General features: G+C 39.1%; 1 protein-coding gene across 1 annotated transcript in view; it reads left to right on the forward strand.

The window, feature by feature from the left end:
* Cpr (Cytochrome P450 reductase) overlaps positions 1–22,682 on the forward strand; it is a 71,551-nt gene that overhangs the window by 34,499 nt on the left and 14,370 nt on the right. Inside the window, exons 3-4 of the mRNA XM_070998293.1 lie at positions 18,048–18,172; positions 18,231–18,832. Of these exons, the coding sequence (XP_070854394.1) occupies positions 18,048–18,172; positions 18,231–18,832 (727 nt within the window). The remainder of the gene's footprint in view (positions 1–18,047; positions 18,173–18,230; positions 18,833–22,682) is intronic.

Raw genomic sequence — 22,682 nt, forward strand, 5'->3', positions numbered from 1 at the left:
TGCGGAGCAAAGGGAGTCACTGGGTAGAGAGTATCGAGAGAGCGATGCCCGATTTCTCAACACTCTACAGGCAAAATTCAACCTTACGAAACGAGTGCGAGAGCTGGAAACCGAGGCAAAAGAGGTGAATACACTGAAACAACAAGTGTGTGAACTGGATGCTCAACTGTCAGCAAAGTGCAATGCACAGGAGGTCGCGGATGCTGCATGCAACCTGCGCTGGCGTGGTGTACCGCAAGTCGAGGGCGAAAATTTAAACACCCTTTTCAATCGACTATGCTTCCCACTACATCTACACTCACTACATTTTCGAGTCCGACCACGCCAAAGAAACTCACTTGTGGACCCAGTAATAATAATAAAAATGGATCACGTGCGCGAAAAAGCTGCGCTGCTGCGGGCGATTGGAGTGCACCGACAAACTACCAAATCGCAGCTGAGCTTACAGCTGATCGGTTTTGACTCGCAGGCATTTATATACTTAAACGAACAATTAACTAAAACAAATTACGAAATTTTTAAACATGCCATGCGACTCAAAAAACAAAAGCGCGTAGCTGCCGTCTTTACTCGCCGTGGAGACGTGTTTATTAAGCCTATAGACGGAGAAGAGGCTTACTACGTGCAAAGCTCTAATGAGCTTTCTGATCTGGGTAGTGATGTGAGCGAAATCAACTCGAGCAGAAATGCCGCTTTAGCGAATAATTCATTTCGTAATTAAAATTTTTTATATCTCTATATTAGGATTTCAAATTAGTTTAATATCTTTAACTCCTGTTAGTCATATGTTTAGGATCAGTCGCATTGTTAATTTAGTAGTTTGCCAAATTTATTGTCTGGTGTGCAGTCCTTGTTTTTTTACTTTAATATTTAAAACTATTCACAATGGAAGAAAACCTGAATAATTCAACAGCAAATAGTCATGCCCTTCCTTGCATCCTGGCAAAGCAGAGACCTGGTCTCAAGATTTGTCACATAAATGCCCAAAGCCTGCCAAAGAAAATTGAAGAGTTTAGGTACATGTTTGTACATTCGGAAATTGATGTTATATGCGTGTCTGAAACATGGTTTGTCCAGAGTCTATGTGATGTGCTAATATCGTGTGATGTATATAATGTGTACCGTTCTGATCGTGTTAGTCATGGGGGAAGAGTTGCAATATATGTTAACAAAAAATTAAAAGCCAAAATTATTTGCCAACACACAATAAACAGTGCAATATAATATATTTTTCTTGAAATACAAAACCCAATTATGGAGAAAAATCTGTTAATTTGTGTTGCAATGCGGACGATAAATGCAGCCAATTATGATGATCTAATCAATATTCTGACAGACATTACAGTAAACTTCACCGATGTAATCCTTGCAGGCGATTTTAATAGTGATATTCTGAGGGAATCTCACCTTACCAGCAACATGGAATCGCTAGGTCTGAAACCAGTAAATCTTTCATTTCCAACCCACTTCAGCAGAACACGTAACGCATTATTAGATTTGTTTTTTGTGAGTGATGTTAACAAAATATGTTTGTATGATCAGCTAATCGCTCCGTCCTTTTCAAAACATGACCTTATATATCTGACCTATAACTTTGACCTTAACTACACGGACCATATAATATCTTATCGTGATTTTAAGAACATTAACTATATACTGTTGAACGAAGCATTCGACCAGTGTGTATGGAACAATATTTACAGTCTTCCAACAGTTGATCGTCAACTTAACTTTCTACAACTTAATATTAGCCACTTATACGATAGTTTTGTTCCAGTTAAAAGTAAAACAATTCGACCGTCCGAAAAACCATGGTTTACCAATAATACAAGAAGTGGAAAATATACAAAACACCGCAACACCACAGCATGTTTGTATCTCTGAGGAAAACGGTTACCAAACTAATCGACTCTGCAAAATAAAACTTTTTTAGCCAAAAATTTAAAAACTCAACCTCTTCGAGTCAAACATGGAAACAGATTAAAGCTCTAGGGATAGGTAAACAAAAGACATTACAGGAACTAGATGTTGACATAGATGAACTCAACCTTAAATTAGCAGAATGCCAAGTTCCTGAGGTCACAACCAACACGTACCTGATTTCAGTACCTGAAAACATCTGTGATACTAGGTTTAGATTTATGTGTGTTGACCAATGTGATGTTTTAGATAATATTCTTAAAATTAAGTCTAACGCAATTGGACCTGACGATATTCATCCTAAATTTATAAAAATTCTACTTCCCAAACTTATCCCTTACCTTACACACACATTTAACACGGCTCTTACCACGTCTACGTTCCCGGATTGCTAGAAAACCGAAAAAATTATCCCAATACCTAAATCAAACAAAGAATACCGGCCGATATCTGTTCTTCCGTACCTCTCGAAGGTGTTTGAAAATATTGTCGCATCACAAATAAATAATTTTATATCTGCCAATAGCAACTTAAATGACCATCAATCTGGATTTAGAGAAAACCGTAGCTGCACTTCAGCCATCTTAAGAATAACTGAAGATATTCGTCAACAGACGGACAACTCATATGTCACCTTCTTAATATTGCTGGACTACAACAAAGCGTTCGACACAGTAAATCATGAAATCCTGTGCTCAAAACTCAAAAATTTGTATTTCTTCTCCAATACTGCCGTCAAACTTTTGTGTTCGTATCTTAAAAATCGTCGCCAATATGTTGTATCGTCTAATATTTGTTCTTCGTTTGCCTATCTGAAGCGTGGTGTACCCCAAGGTTCGGTTCTTGGACCACTATTATTCACAATATATATAAATGATCTTCCGTCTGTGCTGTCTACATGTAATGTCCATTTATATGCTGATGATGTTCAAATGTATGTTAGTCGTCCCTTAAACAGAATTAGTGAGTGTTTAGATATTTGTAAAATGGAGCTTGCAAAAGTAAATGAATGGGCAAAAAACAATGGTCTTGCCATCAATCCGTTAAAATCAAAGTGCTTTATCATTTTTAAGAAGAAATTATGCAATATTGAACTATCCCCCTGATGATTAACGAAACACAAATAATTTGGTTATCACATTTAATAGAACCTTGAACTGGAATGACCACGTAAACAAAGCTGTAGGTAAAACATACGGACTAATAAGATCCTTGTCACTAGTTAAATGTTCCTTACCTGTTAGTGTGCGTCTTCTAATTGCGAAGTCTTGTATAATACCCACACTCTTCTATGGTTTAGAGATCTATGCAAATTGTGATGTAGCAAGTCAACATAAGCTGAAAATAGCATACACAGTATTGCGCGTTTTATATTTAATTTGCATAGATCTAACCATGTAACTCAATTTGCTTACAAGATATTTGATATAAACTTGGCAGATTATATAAAAAGTAGAACAATAATCTTTTTACACAAAGTTATATACACCAGAGAGCCATCATACTTATTTGAAAAATTACAATTCTCTAGATCTACAAGAACATAGAATATTATCTACATTATTATTTCTGCTTTCAAATAGACAATTTTTTATAAATACGATTAGAACGTGGAACGAGCTTCCCAACTATATAAAAAAAACTAGGAGCGCAACACTATTTAAGACAAAACATCTTTCACACCTAAAAAATAGGAGTTCTAGTCTGCTATAAGGTATCATATTCTATCTTAACATTGCGACTTATCCCCAAAACCTTTTCCTGAGTTTTTTAACTTCGATTTAAGTTTATTTGTTATTCTAAATGTTCAACAATTAATGTAACAATGTATGTCATTAGATTTAAGAACCAATTTTGTCCAAATTTAAATATGTTTACCAGTTGCGACTAGCGCAGAAATTTAAAAGTTTTAGAACTTGTAGCGTTAGGGAGTCTAAACAATAAATAATAATAATAATAATAAAAAAAAAATTAAAAAAATAAAAGGCTGGAATTTTCGACGGTTCATAATTTAGAACTCTGGTAAAACACGTCAAAGACTGAAATTTCATGCTTAGAATTCTTTAAAAAGTATAGTTTTAAATTTTCTTAAAAAAAAAATATAACTAAAAATTATTGTGAATTAGTTGAAAACAATCTTCACATGAGTATAAAGGTAAGATGGTCGCTTTCCTACTATAGTTCTGGTGAACGCACATGACTACTAATCATATTGCAAAAGTTCTTGCATCATGGTTAGTAACAAGGGACAGTAATAATACTATTGTTGAACGTTGATGCACTAAGAGCCGTACAAACAAGTGGCCCAAACGACACCAAGCACGTGCTTGTTACGCGCGGGCCCATTTTTATTTCGGGCAAGTACGGTTCGCGAGGAAGGTACACAGAACAAATAAAGACAGGAAAAAAGCATAGATCAACAAGATTAAAGCAAATGAGCTAAGATTTTAGTTTTTAGTACAGGGATAGAATTTGAGGAACCAATTAAATGATATAGGTTGTTATAATTATTAGAAGGAACGCGAATGGGCTCATGCTGACTATAATTTGATGAACATCGTGGCAAGTTGATAGGATGGTAGTTTCGCATTAGTCTAACAGGAACATTGAAACTTTGGCGGCTTACCAAATCTACAGAATCAATATCGCCTCTGATAAGATTATTCATAAAAATAGTACCAAGCATAATTCTACGGCTTACTAGAGTGGGAAAATTAATTAATAGCAATCTACTCGAGTAAGAAGGCAACCTGACGTTTTGATCCCAGTTCAAACCACGTAAGGCAAAAAGAAGAAATTGTTTCTGTACGGACTCTATACGGTCAATGTGCACTTGATACTGAGGACTCCAAACGGAAGAACAGTATTCTAATTAGGACGGACAAGGGAGGTAAATAATAATTTGGTAGTGTATGGATCATCAAATTCTTTAGACCAACGCTTTATAAACCCAAGAACACTCATAGCTTTATTTACAGTAGAGGTTATGTGGGAGTCAAATTTAAGTTTAGGATCTAGGAGAACACCTAAATCGTTTACTGAGTATATTCGGTCTAAGGACATGTTCTGAAGAGAGTAACTCATGAACGTTGGCGTACCCCTATAAAAAGTTATAACGTTGCATTTAAGATAGTTTAAATTCAAAAGGTTGTACTGACACCATTCCTGGAATCTATTTATGTCTGACTGCAAGCAGAAACCAGATTCAATATTTATATGAAAAACAAAGGTTAACATCATCAGCATACATTAGTACACGAGAGTGATTTACGATAGAAGCAAGATCATTTATAAACAGAGTAAACAGCAAAGGGCCTAAATGACTGCCCTGGGGCACTCCAGATGTCACGTTGATCATCTTGGAAACAGCGTTTTTGAATAAAACCCTCTGAGATCTACCATTCAAATAACTTGAAATCCAAGTTAACAGATTATTCGGAAACCCGAGCTGATCTAATTTGAATAAAAGAAGAGAGTGGTTAACAGAGTCAAAGGCTTTACTAAAATCTGTATATTAACGTCCGTCTGCAATTTTTTGTTAAATCCATCTAGTACAAAATATGTCAATTCGAGCAGGTTAGTGGTGGTCGATCTACGCTTAACAAAACCATGTTGACACGGCGATATTAAAGAGGAGCACAAATGTTGCAACTGAGGGTAATAATGCGTTCAAATGTTTTAGGAATTGCAGACAATTTGGAGATTCCTCTATAGTTCTGAACATTAACCTTCGCACCCTTTTTGTGGAGTGGAATAATAAAAGAATCTTTCCAGATAGTAGGAAAAACAGATGATGAGATAGACAAATTAAAAAGTTTAAGAATGGGTTTTCAAATAGTTTGGGCACAAAACTTAAGAACACACCCAGGGAGTCCATCTGGCCCCGGAGAATAGGTTGGCGTTATAGTTTCTAAATCACTTAAGAGAGAACTCTCGGTGATTACAGGAGAAAAAATACAATTTGCCCTGTTTAAGTGATTAGGGTATTTAGAATTAGACCAAGAAACAGAACTATAAGTAGATTGGAAGAATTCAGCAAATAAATCTGCAATTTCGGGATCCGTAGATGCCTCAATAGAGTTTAATCGTACGGATGATGGCAATGCTGAAGACTTTCGCTTAGCATTGACAAAGTTATAAAATTAAATAGTAAGGTACTTTTTTGTAAACATAATACATTGCTGCTGACGTGTATCGATTAGTGATACATCGATAGGTATTAACAGAGTTAATGTTAAAAAACCATGAAATAAGTTAAGTTATAAACAACTTCAGGCCTTTTTGATTTTTACATGATCTCGATTGCTATGCCCAATGCTGCAGTTGGAGCATTTTTCCAAGCGCGTTTTTATTAAAAACAAGAAATGAAGCTAACTTCGGCACGCCGAACTTTCTATACCCTTGCAGGTCGTTTCCGTAGGAGCATTGTATGTACAGAGCTTTCCGATTTTAAGAAAACTAAAAACTAATTACACACATTTAAAGATAATGTTTGTTTACCGAAATCGAAATATAACGGTCTATATACTATTTTGACATGAATTATTCGATGAAGTCGGCCGATTTGATTTAAGTTTTATTCAAAATTTTGAAATATTAAAAGAATGATATTCCCAAGAGTAGAAATTAATATGTAAATTATACTTTCTTTACGTTTTTTAAAATACATATTTGGCAGCTATAGGATATAGTTGTCCGATCCGGGTAGTTCCGACTTTTATATTACCTGTATTAGGAATAAGATTTTCGGAGACTAGTTTTCGTAGAAACGGACAGACGGACATGGCTAGATCGACTTGTCTAGTGATCAAGAATATATTACTTATGGGGTCGGAAACGTCTCCTTCACTGCGTTGCAAACTTCTGACTGAAATCATATTTTCTTTAACGTCGTTATGTATTATTACCATTTGGATAAATTTCTTCATAACCTTGGAGCTTACAGCGATAAGCAAAAAGAACGATTTTACTAGGACAGAAGCATAGAAGAAAGATACCAGGGAAGATGAAATGAAAACCGATGGCCGTTTACTTTAAACTTGAAAGTACATTATTTCGGGCGTCAATAAAAAGGAGCTCTACTTTACAGTAATTTTTATGTTTGCTATTTTTAAGAAAGACTAACGGATGTACAGAATGAAGAACAAGGGAAGCAAGATAAGCAAAATTTTAACAAAATTTTGCAGATCTAGGACATCGGTAGTAGTGACCAGAGCATGGACATTGCAATCACCAAGCATATAAAAAACATTTTAGGCTGCACCTGTTTAACCTTGTCTGCAAAAAAGTGCGCTTTCCAAAGCCTGAATAGCGAAACTCTTCATCAGTTGCGGATGTATGTATATAGAACACAACATCGCAAAGTCCTATTAAATCGCTGAAACTGGTCTGCCGAGCGGTCACGCATACTATTTATTTTGCATTAAAATTAAGGGTTTCCTTTGAGTAAAATACAAACAAAATTATGTCGATCCGATAAGTTTTCATGTATAACACTTATTTCCGATCAGGATTTATATGTATAACTTTTTTAAATATGGTTGTCCAAAAATTTCACTCACAGGCTTGTTACGTAATGAAAGAGGGATAATTTTAAGATTTTTTTTCAAGGGACAAATTATGTTAAATAGAAAAACGTTGTTTTAAGTTTTTCTTAAGAAAATATAAATTCCAAAATTGTTCTTGTTAGGAATCCGTCGTTATTAAATCGATTTAAATTATATAATTATGGATGAAGACAGGTCTGAGGAAAAGCTGTGACTTACGCGTAGTGGAGTGTAGCGTAAGGTGACAAACCCGTCAAATCTCACACGTGACGTCATGTCAAAAATTCCTAATAATTGTAGTTGATTTCACTTATAGTTGGTTTTTAAATAATATTTTTAAGAATTCGCACAATTAGTTCGTGAGATAATTTTCACTAAAAAGGTGGAGCAAAAACAAAATACCTTTTCAATTTATAAATGTTTCAGCAGTGCCAGAGCAGAGATTCGTGGAAAACAAAGTCAGATAAATATATACAAAAACTAATAAGATCTTTACCAACAGTTTTTGGTACTTTGTGTTTTTTCTTTTGCGCCTTATGAAAGTGGCACCACCATATTTCCAACAGTACATTGTAGGCTATCGTGACAAACATTTTTTAGGGTATGAAGATTGAATTTTTTTTCACTTTTTGTTGACAACATGTCTTCTTTTTTATTTATACAGCGGATAACTAATAAAATAAGTATTTTTGTTGACTTTTGTAAATTAAAAATTGAGAAATACTTAATTTGTTCAATTTAAGCCCGAAACTGAAGTAGAAATACAAGTTTTAAAACTGAAAAAAAAATATTGGTGTACGCCAAGAGCTGTAGTATTTAACACCGTTGGAATTTTAGGAACTTAACAAGACCACCTTGCCCTTAACATGTTGTTTCTCCACTCAGCGACAATAAAAATAAGTTTTCTTATTTTTAAGGAATAAACGCTTGATGTGTAATTTTCCCAGCTAAATTTTAAGTTATTTCTTGTGTTCACCTTCTAAGCGTTGCCACTATGTTTTTGATAATGTTTACTTATTATAGTGTTTACAGCGAATGACAGAAGAAGACTTACCAGCGTCTAAAAAAGCAAAAATAAAGATTCATAATTTAGATTTAAATTCAAAGAAAATGCGATTGTTTCTATTTACTTATTTTATTTTAACTACTGTCGTTTATGAACTCTTAAAGGGTAATCGTCTAGATACGCGACGTATAATCAAAAAATCAAGTAAAAATTATCCCCGATAGACTGCGATTTCTTAACAATTTTCTTGGCTGAAATTTCAAAGTTGCGGGGCTTACTATTATAAAAGTATTCTTTTCTGTAACTTGCTTTTCTTTAAATCTGGAGACATCGTGTAACCTTGATGGACAGCGATTTCTTAAAGAAACGAAAAACATATTTTTTTGGTAACACAGTACCACACGCACCATTTCTTTATATAACCATTTTAAAATACTGATAATGTTTGCTTTTTTTTAAAACACATATTTAACGAAACAGTTTTCTTTAACAGATGTAAAAAGCTTATGCAAAATTAAAATGTAATTTAATTTAATTAAATTGCATTCCCTTACACCTGTCTCTTACATTTCTCCTCACATTTTTTCCTATTCGGCTCTGTCCATTGTGACGTTACCCTGCAGTATCATTCATCGCTTTTTAAACAGAGAATCCCTAGTGATTCGTGCGTTCGGCTTTGCCGTTGAGTAAGGTCTCCATATCTTTCTGTCTCGATCTGACATGCTCACAGTCGTATAGTATGTTGACTACTGCATGTCAGTGTAAAGAATGTTGGAGTTCTTCGGTAACGGTTTTAAGTAAAAGTTGGCCTTAAAATGTTTCCTTTTTTTCAGTTTCAAGATTAATGACATCCTAAAAAACTTAAGTTTATTTTAAATTCTCGATCACTTTTTATTGGTTTTTGGATTTTTGTTATCGATTCGCAATTTCTTGCATCATGTCATGATGAAACATAGAAAATGTGCTGAAAAAGTCTACTCTAGGAGGATAACTTACTCTTCAATTATTCTTGTACCAGAGGAAAAATCCAAAAGAATAATTTGTAGGGAAGTCTTACAGAAATTGTAAACCTTTTAAAATAAAAGCACAGAGTTCAATTAAATATATATTTGCTGTGGAATATACCTCTTGGTGAAACCAAAAAAAAAAGAACGCTCCAAAAAAATGAGGAACGATGATGAAATGAGGAATGATTTAAGTTTAATTTAAGTAGCATAGATAAAGACAAGACCATCTATAGCCTATCTATTTTATTTTCAATCTTGATTTCCACAGGCGAAGCTGTAAACGACCTTAGTGTCATAATAAAATATAACAAACTTTAAGATTAGTCGACAGAACTAATTTCAATGAACTCTGGAATGTTAATTTTCTTAGAAAAGAAGGCCTCAATATATTTCTCAAAATCACGTTCTGTGTGTTGATGCAGCTGGCATTTTTAAGTTAGTTTTTTAAAAACAATGTACTTGATACGCTCATATTGTTTACTATAGCCATAATTACTTTATACCTTAATCCAGCGGAAGTCACTTTGAACATGCAGAATAGGATAGTCAAACCTTTCTTTCTCGGCACATGCCGTCTCCGAAAGCTGCCAAAAGCTGAATTTTGAATAGTTTACGTAATAAAACTGCTCTGGTAAGGACAATTACGGAATGGCGATAATTTGTATGTACAGGGGATTGGTCTGTAGTTTTGGGCGCGTACACCAAACTTAAAAAAATATATATTTTTGTTAATGTAAACAATTTAAGTCGGATTTAACATGTTTCACATTGTTGTTATACCCGTTACTCGTAAAATAAAAGGATATACTAAAGTAGTCGAAAAGTATGAAACAAGTATAAGGAAGCGTATCCGACCCCATAAAGTATATATATTCTTGATCAGGATCACTAGCCGAGTCGATCTAGCCATGTCCGCCTACAAAAGCTAGAAAGGGATTTGGTATGTAGTTTCCTGAGCTTTTTGCGCAGCCCAAGTTTTTTCATCAGGGTGCCACGCCCACTCTAGCGCCCACCAAACGGTGGTGCGTAAAGTTTTTATGCAAGAAAAAATGTTTAACTGAAATGTATTGGTCTCGTCAATACCTATCGATTGACCCAAAAAAAAGTTTGCCACGCCCACTCTAACGCTCATAACGCTTAAATCTGTCTGTCTGGAGGCTTGGTAATATGGTCCTTTGCAAATAGAACTCTTTTTTTTCGATTTATCTTTGGAATGTAAGGTTTTTTTGTAGCCTTCTATTAAACATGTTAAACACATTTTAAAAGGTTTTGGGGAAACACGTATTATAAGAGTACCAAAGAGGATATAATTGTTTTAAATTATAGAATATGAAGGCGTTTACTGCGACTATCCACACAAAAAATCATTTTTTTTTATATTAGTTCTATCCCAAGATTTTTACTGTCAAAGTGACAAAATAAACATTATTTGCACTGTACGCAGAGAGATGTTTTTGGGCGTCCATCGTCTTCGAACGAGCGTTGGCCCCGTTTAAATTCAATTCTTCTGACGAGGTAAGTTTTTGATTAATCGCTAATCGATATCGATCGAGGTTATAACTGAAAATCGACAAAATTTAATTGACAAAAGTACAAACTTTTTTGGGAAAATGCTAATTGGTCCTAACAAGAAATGACCTAGGCTTTAACTTTAATAGAAGCCCTCGTAATAATAAAAATAATAATAATAATAAAAAATCCCTTTCATCAGACCTTTATCCATTTCGGCAAAGCTTTCGCCTTACTTAAAAGTGGGGCCTCTGGCTCGCATTCATCATCTACTCATACATAGCTCTAAGGCTCGTCTCTACTTGAATGCAAATATATACCACAGTAGATATTCATTGAAACACAAGGAGAGGCGATCTCCAGAGCCCCTTTTTAAACCCTTTCATTAAGGGCTATTTTCTTCGAGCCCAGAATGTCCCCGATAAAAGCGACTACTGCACTCCAGTTCTCTTTGCTTTCGCACGTATCATTACTTGTCGTTGCTGGGCGAATTTTGTACAATACGTACACTGTGCGATATGCGCTTATTATTCTTTGTATAGCCAACCAAGTCTTCAGTCTGCAATTTGTTTTCGGCGAATCAGCCCACACTTCCCATCCATACAGAAGAATGGAGTTATTTGTATTCATAAACAACTTTCGTCTAGATGGTATTGGTCCACCGATGTTGGCATTAGTATACTAAGGGACCTTGTTGTTTCTGCAGGCTTGGCTCTAGCGTTATTAATTAGTGATCCAAAGGTCAGTTTTGGGACCAGCCTGACCCCAAGGTACTTTATTGACTTCTGTGTCCAAATAGTTGTCTCGGAGAGCCTTATTTCCATGTTCAGTGGCATCTGCTTTCTGGTGACTAGCAATAGCTCAGTTTTTTTATAGGCCACCTGTAAACTACGAGAGTCCATCCATTCGTTTACTCGAATCGTGACTTGGTTTAGTGCCTATTGGGAGTACTCAGTATTGCGTGCTGGAATCACTGCGACTAGTCATCCGCATATCCTATGAAAAATGCGTCGTCAGGCATTTTTGTGCTAAGGATACCGTCATCACTGATATTCCACAGTTCCGGTTCTAGTATGTATCCTTGAGCTGCTCCCGAGGTGTTGTCCATACATTTTTCCCATGGTTTTGACCGATAAATTAATTTTCGATTCTATAAGTAACTATTTATTAGACGCGTTTGGTATTGGGGGATATGGAGGCGCCTATTTAGCTCTTCGATCATGTCCACCCATCTGACGCTATTAAACGAATTTTTATAACCGTTACTCGTAGAGTAAAAGGGTATACTAGATTCGTCGGAAAGTATGTAACAGTCAGAAGGAAGCGTTTCCGACCCCATAAAGTATATATATTCTTGATCAGGATCACTAGGCGAGTCGATCTAGCCATGTCCGTCTGTCCGTCCGTCCATCTGTCCGTATGAACGCTGAGATCTCGGAAACTATACAAGCTACAATAATGGGATTAGGCATGCGGATTCCTGAGATTCCTGCGCAGCGCAAGTTTGTTTCAGCAGAGTGCCACGCCCACTCTAACGCCGACAAGCCGCCCAAACCTGTGGCTCCTACAGTTTTGATACTAGAATAAACATTTTAACTGAAATGTAATGTTCTCATCAGTACCTATCGATTGACCCAAAAAAAGTTTGCCACGCCAACCCTAACGCCCATAAACCGCCCACAATCTTCAAAAAATCGTAAATATGAACGTGGATATCTCGGAAACTATCAAAGATAGAGAATTGGGATTTCAGATTTAGATTCCGTAGCCTTATACGCAGCGCAAGTTTGTCACGCGAATATGCCACGCCCACTCTAACGCCCATAACGCTTAAATCTGTATACCGCCGGTAGGTGGCGCATTTTAATCTCGCTTTGCTACTTGCATATCTCTATTTAGCTGAGTAACGGGTATCTGATAGTCGAGGTACTCGACTATAGCGTTCTTCCTTGTTAACACCTAATGTCGCCAAAAACACAATGGGTCTCGAAAAATGGTTGGCCTTGAATTGCCCCGATTGTGGACCATCCTAGGCGGAAGTCGTATTGCCTTCTCGAAACAGGAAAGCTACGTGAAAAACTGATGGAGTTGTGGGGTCTCCCTTTCCTTTGCTTATCAGGACAAGCCTCTAAACTTTACACTGCTCGGGGAAAATTTTATTCTGCGTGCACTTGTGAAACATTTTCCGGAGTATGTGAGGTCTACTCTGCGATGGCGCTAGTGTTTTTTTTAGTTTTTACACTGCTCAAGGCAATGAGTCTAATTCTTCCCCGCTGAACAGCTCAAGCTGTTCCTCTGACGTCTGCAGCTGTATGTTAACTGGTCTGATCGCGTGAACACGGAACACGGTTTGGACAACGTTACCAATGTGCCCTTTTTCTATATCCGGCAGCGTACTTCTTCATGACGATTTTGACAGGAATCTATTAGTTTTGTCCTAACCGTACGATTAACTTAATAAAGAGTTTTGAGTTTTACTGCGGCGTCACAGAAATTTATTCGGGTGGATTTCAGGGGAGATGTACATAGCCATAAACACAAATTTTCCCCTAATTGCGCTGAGAGATTGTAAAATTTGGAATTTTATTTATTTATTTATTTCGCCAACAGTTGGTACCTTAACTGGCTACTTGTCTATTACTAAACTAAATACTAAGGGACGAAAGGTAATTGTAAAGGGTTTTTTAATTAATTCTCTGGGGGAGCATGGGTCCAGCCGCATGTGAGATGGAAGTTTGTTCCAGTAGAACAAGGCTCTACACAGAGGCTCATTAAAAGCATAGTAAGCTCTATAGGCCGGAATAAAAAAAGGTTCAAATGATCTTAAAGACCTGCCAGGTACGGAAAAGCCTATGCTACTCAAAAATGCAGGGCAGTCTATTTTGGAGGACAGCAGGTCACAAATAAAAACTAGTGCGCTAGTTGTTCTACGATCTTGTAGGGAAGAAAGGTGCACAAGACTACATATCGCAGAGTAAGAGGGAACGGGGTCATTAAAGTTTAGAGAAAGAAGGGCAAAAGATAGGAATGCATAGGATAGGACCCAATGCACTTCCCTGAGGAAGGCCAGAAGTAGCCACATACGTGTTTGAGAAAAAACCATTGCACTAAATAAGATTTAAACCAATTTAATATTGATGAATGAAATCCCAATTTCTGCAATTTTGCCAATAAAGCATTATGGGAGACTTTGTCAAATGCTTTGGCGAAGTCGGTGTAGACTACATCAACTTGATGATGACTGATAAACGAGTGGATGCAAAAAAGATTATACGTAGCTAAGTTAGTGGTAGTTGACCTTCCAGGCATAAAACCATGTTGGTTAGGACTGATGATCCGACCAGCAAGAAAAGTTAGCTGCTTAGCTACAATTCGTTCAAACATTTTTGAGACATTACTTAGCTTTGCAATTGGCCTATAATTTGAAACAATATTTTTCTAACCAGACCTGAATATAGGAGACACTGTGGCAAGTTTCCATCTATGCGCAAATACGCCAGTGGAAAGAGACTTGTTGAAGATCATTTTTAGGGGCTCACAAAGAACACCTATACAGTTTTTCAATATAAATGGAGAAAGGCCATCGCATTCTAATTTTCCTGAATCCTTAAAACTCTCAGGCGCCATATAGCAGTCAGAATCAGTGACATCTAAGCACCCAATATTTAGCATCGTGGCAATGGCACTGAGTGAATCATCGTCATTCCACAGTGAGCTCGGTTGAAAGTTAGATGCAAAGTACTTAGCAAATAGATTAGCGACCCAAATATCCGAGGAAGCTGAAAGACTTTTAAATGACATATGGGAAGGAAAGTAAGAGGTTGTTCGTTTAGAATTGACAAAGTGCCAGAATGATTTAGGATTGGTAATTAATTTACGCTCTATATTAGCAGTACATTGGCTGTATAAGAATTTATTAAGGAACTCAAACTAACGCTTATGTTGCTTGTAACGACCAATGTCAGCAGCATCACCGCTTTCTATGTAGCGCTTATAGCATGGTAGTCTATAAGAACTTTGAACTCTAGTTTTAGCGTATCTGCCTATAATAGCACAGAGAAAAGATATAAAAACTTCATAGGTTGTATTCACATCCGCATGCGAGAGGACTTCCGCCCATCTGATATTAGAATTAATATAGGTAAGAGGCAAGCGAGAATTATTTGGTCAGAAAAAATCAGGGTAAAATCAGGGTGTACAAAAATTAGATCTAGAAGCTTATTTAAGTTATTAAATACATGGTTAATCTGGAGTAATCCCATACTAAGAAGCTCATTGATGACTAAGATTTCGTGGGGAAGATGCAAATTACTGGGAACCATTGCTAAAGACTCAAGATCATGAGCCCACACGAGCGAAGATAGGTTGAAGTCGCCCAAAACACATATATCTTGGCCATCTTCCAGCTCCTGGTATAGGTGGGCAATGTTGTCAACATGCGCTTTATATAAATCAAAACTGCTGCTTGGGGGTATGTATGATACTGTCAGGAAAATTGTTTCAGTAGGACCAGCGAGAGATACACACAGTTGGTCGAGCAGAGAATCCTCGTTCTGGAGACGAATAGCACTGCAACGCAGCTCACGCCGCACAGCAATTAAAACTCCGCCACCTCTGGAGCATCGTGTTTAAACGGAACCTCGATCCTTACGGAACACATGATAAAGATTTGTATCAAGGAATTCATTATCGAAGAAATCCATGTTGAGCCATGTTTCAACAAAAATGATGACGTCATGATCACCATGATACGTTGCCTGGAAAAGGGATTAAGCTTTCGTACGCATACCACCGATATTTTGAAAATAAATTTTGAAATTTGTATTGTTAGCGCATATCCGGTCATCCATGGTCATGCTATCAATAACTGGTCCAGCATCATGGCCCGAATCCGTAAGAGGCCTCGCTGGGATTTTATCATAATTAATAAAATTATTTGTAAGAACCTTCAGTAAAGTAGTGGTACGGATACGAATAGGCTGGTGATCGGCGCTCCAAATATTAGGTGGGCAGTCAATATTAGCATTTAAAATATAACTGCACGCAAGTGAATCCACTCCTGGTAATAATGAGCGAGAACGTACTACAGCAGCCGCAGTCCATTGTTGTTGTTGATGGCGAAAGCATCTCCAGAGAGCACCTTCAGAGAGAGCACTCTGAGAGGCTCGCCATCCAGCCAAATGTGTCGATAAAAGTTGTTGTAGAAAGTCGAACGTCAGAAAGGTAGGGACGGAGAGCGCATAACTATTAGGCGATGAAGAGTAAGAATCCAGCCGACTTTCTAGGTACTTCGGGAGAGAGGCGCAAGATGATGAGAGCGCAACTCCGAGGAGCGCGCCGATAATAGAGCCAGGCGGACGGCGAAAGTCGCGCACAGCGGACAAAAAAAGCTCCAGCTTATGTTGTTGATAGTGCAACGGGAGAGAGGCGCAAGATGATGAGAGCGCAACTCCGAGAAGCGCGCCGATATTAGAACCAGGCGGACAGCGAATGTCGCGCAAAGCAAACAACAAAAGCTCCGGCAGATGTTGTTGATGAAGCATCAGGAGAGCAACGGAAAATTATGTGAGCGCAACTCCGAGGAGCGCGCCGAAATCCGAGCCAGGCGGACGGCGAATGTCGCACAAAGTGGACAACAAAAGCTCCGGCTGATGTTGTCGATGGTGCGTTAGGAGAGAGTCAGAAGATGAAGTGAGGGCAGTGAGAAAGGTAAGCAGCTGCCGATGTTGTTGCGAAAGCGACTCCGACAAATGAGGAAAGGCTTGCAGAAGATGTCCCGCAAAAGTATCGAACACTAGGGGTTTTTTGATGGATGAATTGATTATGAAGTTTGTCCAGGCTCCGGCAAATTGAATATGATTCCATCCCCTACCACTATGGCGCGTTCTCTATGAATAAATCTTTTGACCTTAACTGAGTTCGGCCAGAAATCGTTTTTGAAGACTGAATCGTAAAGCTGATCGGGGATACCAAGCTTGAAATTTACAAACTTTAAAGTTGTAACGTCAACATCTTTTTTTTTTACAAGTTTTACACAAGTGAAAGAATTAGCATCCACCTTAAGCTTGGTGAACACATATTTTAAAACAGCATTCGGATTAGTGTCTGTTGCAAACTTTCCGACATGCAAGGATTTCTTGGTCGGCAAAAAATGAAGATCTTCGGCATTAGGAGCCACTCCAACAACATGTTTATTGGGCTTGTTGGTCCTTCTCGAACTTGTATGAAATTTCCTCTCTCAATATCCAGAGCGTGATTAGAAGGGTCAACGACCGCGGAAGCCGTAGCAGCAGCAGCCGCATATGACTGGGGAGCTGCAGCTACGTTGGTAGGCCTCGGTAGACGAGGTTTAGGATTTACATTCTGATTCAATGAATTATCTTTAGGGGGGAACACCTCCAAGAATTTATTATGAAGGCCTTGATATAAGCGCTCCAGGGCTTTCAATTTGTCATCGAATTCATCAATTTTAGAATGCGAATCATTCGAAACCACACAGCTATCACATTGCCACAGTATGTTTGGATTTAATAAGAGTTTGAGCACATCTTCCGGTAGGGCTACGCAAGAAGTATGATAGGCGCGACGGCACAAAGAAGAACAGCGAACAGCATCCGAAGCGCGAAGCTGGGCCAATGTAACATCGGTTTTGCACTCGGGACAGCGGGGAAGTAACATAGCGAGAATTTTAAACACGTCTGAACGCAAAGAAAGCTAGATGACGACTTGGATCCTCTATCAGTTATGGAAGTTCAACTGTAGTTGATAATGGGTTTCTATAAAATATTGAGTAATTCTTGCCTTGACGCTTGCACTAAAAAAAGTAGTAAAATAGAGAACTCAATTATTTTGGGTTTATATTTTTATTGTTATTTCCTAGTTGGCATTTAAAATTTATTTAATTGGTTATATAAAGACATTTTTATGATCCTATAAACAATTTAATACTTCACAATCGATTACTGGTTAAACATAATATACCCCAAAAGGTCTAAACTTTGAGCGGGAATATAAAAATATCCTAGCTTTTCTGACTATGTAGTATTCGTCCAATTAAAGGTCTTTGGCTTGGGAAACAAGACATACGAGCACTATAACAAGGTGGCGATCTATGTGGATAAGCGGCTGGAGGAACTGGGCGCCAATAAAGTCTTTGAACTAGGACTGGGAGATGATGATGCCAAGTAAGTACAAAAGTGGTGGATATATAAAAGACTTGCTCACGCTTTATATTCTCGACAGCATTGAGGATGACTTTATCACGTGGAAGGACCGTTTTTGGCCCGCAGTGTGCGACCATTTCGGCATCGAGGGCGGAGGCGAAGAAGTGCTCATCCGTCAGTACCGTCTGCTTGAAAAACCGGATGTTCAGCCTGACCGAATATACAAGGGAGAGATCGCCCGACTGCACTCTATGCAGAACCAGCGTCCACCCTTCGACGCCAAGAATCCCTTCCTGGCACCCATCAAGGTAAACCGAGAGCTTCACAAGGGCGGCGTACGCTCCTGCATGCACATAGAAATGAGCATCGATGGTTCCAAAATGCGGTACGACGCTGGCGATCACGTGGCTATGTACCCTGTTAACGACAAAAGTTTGGTGGAGACGCTCGGTCAGCTATGCAGCGCCAATCTGGACACTGTGTTCTCGTTGATAAACACCGATACGGACAGCAGCAAGAAACACCCATTCCCTTGTCCTACTACCTATCGCACAGCTCTGACACATTATTTGGAAATTACTGCCATACCAAGAACCCACATTCTCAAGGAGCTTGCTGAGTATTGTACAGACGAGAAGGAGAAGGAGCTGCTGCGCAACATGGCCTCCATTAGTCCGGAAGGTAAGAAAATATTTATAAATCTTGTTGGAGCTTAACCAGTACGATATGTTAAGAAATTTTGTATATTTATGGTGAAGAGCTCTATAAGTCGGGACAGTCTGCACATTGGGACAGTCGAACTTCTCAAATATTTTCCACACAAACTGTGACTATGTCTTCTAGTTCGAGCGCGAAAAGCAAAGCTTAAGTCTCAGCTGCACAGCTTCGCGGCTTTAAGGCGCTTCGTTGTGCTTCACTTTGTCGCCGCAAGTTTTACACCGCTTGTGTTGATCAATTAAACTGTTAACAACTATAAATAATCATATTTGGCAGTGTGACAGTTGCGTCGTGAGCAATGACTTACACTCTAAGACAGATAAGATTATGAACGAACTCTGAACTTAAAAGTATTTATTTAAATAGAACTGCTAAATTTTCAAAAGCCTTCCTGGAATCTTCTGATGCTATGCCCAATGTGAGCACCAAACAGCGGAAAAAGGGTGGATAAACCTCTTAATCCAGTTCCACGTGAATCAACTTCCGATCAAGCTAACCCTTTTTTCGACCATGATACCGTTACGTAAACGAAAGTGACTGAAAAGAAGCGCAACAATAATAGCAAGAACAGCAACAAGAGGATGAGACACATTATTGGTTTGGCTCCCACTTGTTTTCTATTCGAAGCTCTAGGGTTAGGTTAGGTTAGGTTAGAGCGGCTGCCAAATCATTGACACACTTAGTCCTTAAAAGGTCCATTGTGGTACCGCGTGGATCTGTATCCCCTTTCCTAAAAATCTGCTGCCTTTATTGCAGCTGGCTTAGCATAATTCCCATCCGGTTGCTTTAATGAATTTTATTATTCGTTTTAGGCTTATGTTCGCCAGTTCAGATAGACTGCTCATGAAGGGATTCCCTAAGTGGTGCAGTCTAGATCTGCTCAGGGCCGGGCAGGAACAGAACAGGTGTTCCACCGTTTCCTCTTCCTCCTCGTCCCTGCAGCTTCTGCAGAAATCGTTTCGGGGCGCGCCCAATCTGCTTGCGTTTGTGCCAACCAACCAGTGGCCTGTTAACACTCGTATTACCATTCCGCACTCGGTACGGTTTAGTCTTAATAGTTCCGAAGTTCTCTTCGCGTCAATGATTGGCCATGTCTGGCGAGAGATGCGACAGTGCTTAACATGTGTCCATGCTAGGCTCGCAAGTTTCTTATATTGGTTTTTAATGTTAAGCTTGCAGGTGGCCATCGGCATACCAATGTTCTCCTTGTCCGGAAGGAGAGGAACGGTAGTGCCATGCCTGGCCAGCTCATCTGCAATACAATTGCCTGTAATGTTCCGGTGACCCGGGACCCATATCAGGTAAATTTTAAACTGCCGAGCCATCTCATGCAGAGATTTGCGGCTGTTTGATATGGTGTGGGAGTTTGTATTGGTCGAGATAATCGACCTGATAGCCGCCTGACTATCACTATAGATGTTAATCAGTTTATTCTGACAGTAGGCATCAAAGCTTCAATTATGGCAAATACTTCCGCCTGGAAGACGCTACAGTGATCCGGAAATCTGAAGGATTTCCTGATATTAAGTTGTTCGGAGGATATACCTCCTCCGACTTGATTATTTAATTTTGAGCCGTCAGTGTAGAAATTGACTGCCTCTGTAGGGCCCGGCTGGCCTTGCTCCCAGTCTTCTCTGGTTGGGAGCAATGCTTCAAAGGGGGTGTGGATGTATTCAATAGGTTTGCATAGATCTGTACTGGGTGGGATCATTGTGTCTTGCTGGAGTATCCTGGCATGACCGTATATTTGGGGTTTCCACTGCCCTAAGTCCCTCATCCGAACCGCAGCTATCTTAGCTCGTTCCATGCCGGCTAAGTCCAGACTTGGAAGTTTCAGAATAGCATTTAGCGCCTCGTTGGGGGTGGTGCGAAGGGCTCCGCTTATGCATAAGGATGCCATTCGTTGTACCTTGTTTAGGTTTGTTGTGGTTGCGGGCCACCATATTGACACTAAGCTTAACTATCGCTGTGTGTATCCAGTTGACGATTTTTGGGGACATGTCCCATTTCGTTCCGATGGCCTTTTTGCAGGAGTAGAGGGCAATTGTTGCCTTCCTCGTTCTCTCTTGGCTGTTTAGTCTCCATGTCAGACGCTTATCTAGTACTAACCCCAAATACCTGGCGTTGTCACTGAAGGAGAGAGAGCAGTTATTTAATATTGGTGGGTTTAGTTGAGGAATCTTGTATCTGTTTGTAAACAGCACCAGTTCCGTTTTCGAGGGGTTTACCCCTAGACCTCTTTCTCTTGTCCAGTCAGAGAGTATTTTAAGTTTGGCGGTCATTAGATCGCATAGTGTCTGAGGAAATTTTCCTGAGAAAATAATGGCTACATCGTCCGCATATGCCACAACCTTGCATCCACCCCCTTCCATGTAGCACAACAGCTTATTTACTGCGATGTTCCATAGCAGGGGGGAGAGTACACCACCCTAAGGGGTTCCCCTGTTCACGAACCTTGTTTGTGTCGAGATTCCTAGGGTGGAGGTTACCATTCAGTAGCAATTTATGGATTAACTCCACGACTTGGATCTCAACACCCAGGTCGGTAAGGGATTCGTAAGGGAGAACATTGTTGAAAGCGCCCTCTATGTCCAGAAATGCAGCAAGTGCGTATTCCTTGTGATTGAGTGACTTTTCGATTTGGCTGACTACCGCGTGTAGAGCTGATTCGGTGGACTTGCCTTTTGAATATGCATGCTGCGCTGCTGATAACTGTTTCGAGTCCTTGACTGACCTGATGTGCAGTCCAATCAGTCGCTTTCTCTTAAGGAGAAAGGATGTCAGACATATGGGCCTAAAATCTTTCGTCATCGTGTGCGAGGCTTTGCCCGCTTTGGGTATAAAGACTACCTTTGTTTCCCTCCATGTTGATGGCAACGTTCCTATCCTAAAAATGGTACGGAAAATTGTCTTTAGCCAGTTAATGGCAAGTTGACCTGCGTGTTGGATGTGCGCAGGTGAGATATGATCGGGTCCTGGTTATTTGAAGGGTTTGAAGCTGTTTATGGCCCAACTTATGTTGCGTTCGGAAAGAAGCGTTTCCAAGTCAATGCTTAGACCTGCATGATTTTCTGGGAGACGTTCTACCGGGAGACTACCCGGAAAGTGGGTGTCTAGTAGTAGGCTTAGGGACTCCTCACTAGAGTCTGTCCACGAGCCATCTGGTTTTTGAAGGTACCCCAAGGAGTGGGTTGTTTCGGAGAGGATCTTCCTTAGCCGAGCTGCATCGGCTGTTTCCTCTATGTTTGAGCAGAAGGTCTGCCAAGCTGATCTTTTTTCTTTCCTTATGGCCTTCTTGTAGGAGGCTAGTTCTAACTTGTACTGTTGCCATTTTAGATCCTCATTTCCTGCTTTTGCCCTGTTAAAAAGGGTTCTGCAACTGGATCTGAGTTCTGAAAGTTTCTGTGTCCACCAAGAAGGCTTTTTGGTTCCTCTCGGTTTGCGTTTAGGGTGGGCTGCTTCGAAAGCCGAGTTGCAGGCATTCGTGAACATCCCTACTATGTTATCAAGACTGATAATATCACTGTTGTCATTTGGGGGTTCTATTGGAAGAATGTTTAGTAGGGCTTCCCTATAAGCGCGCCAGTTGGTACGTCTATGGTTGACGAATTCAGCTGGAGTAGAAGGGTCTAGTGATAAAGTGGTTTCTATAAATCTATGGTCAGAGAAGGAGTGTTCGTTTGAGACTTCCCAGTTTCTGACTGCTTCTAGCAGATTACCTGACACCATGGTAAGGTCAATGACTGTTTGGCTATTTTTTGTGATAAAGGTGGGGGTATTACCCCTGTTGCATAGAAATAGATTTGAGCCAAGG

This window comes from Drosophila suzukii (genome assembly GCF_043229965.1).
Source record: "Drosophila suzukii chromosome 2 unlocalized genomic scaffold, CBGP_Dsuzu_IsoJpt1.0 scf_2c, whole genome shotgun sequence".
Taxonomy (NCBI): Eukaryota; Metazoa; Arthropoda; class Insecta; order Diptera; family Drosophilidae; genus Drosophila; species Drosophila suzukii.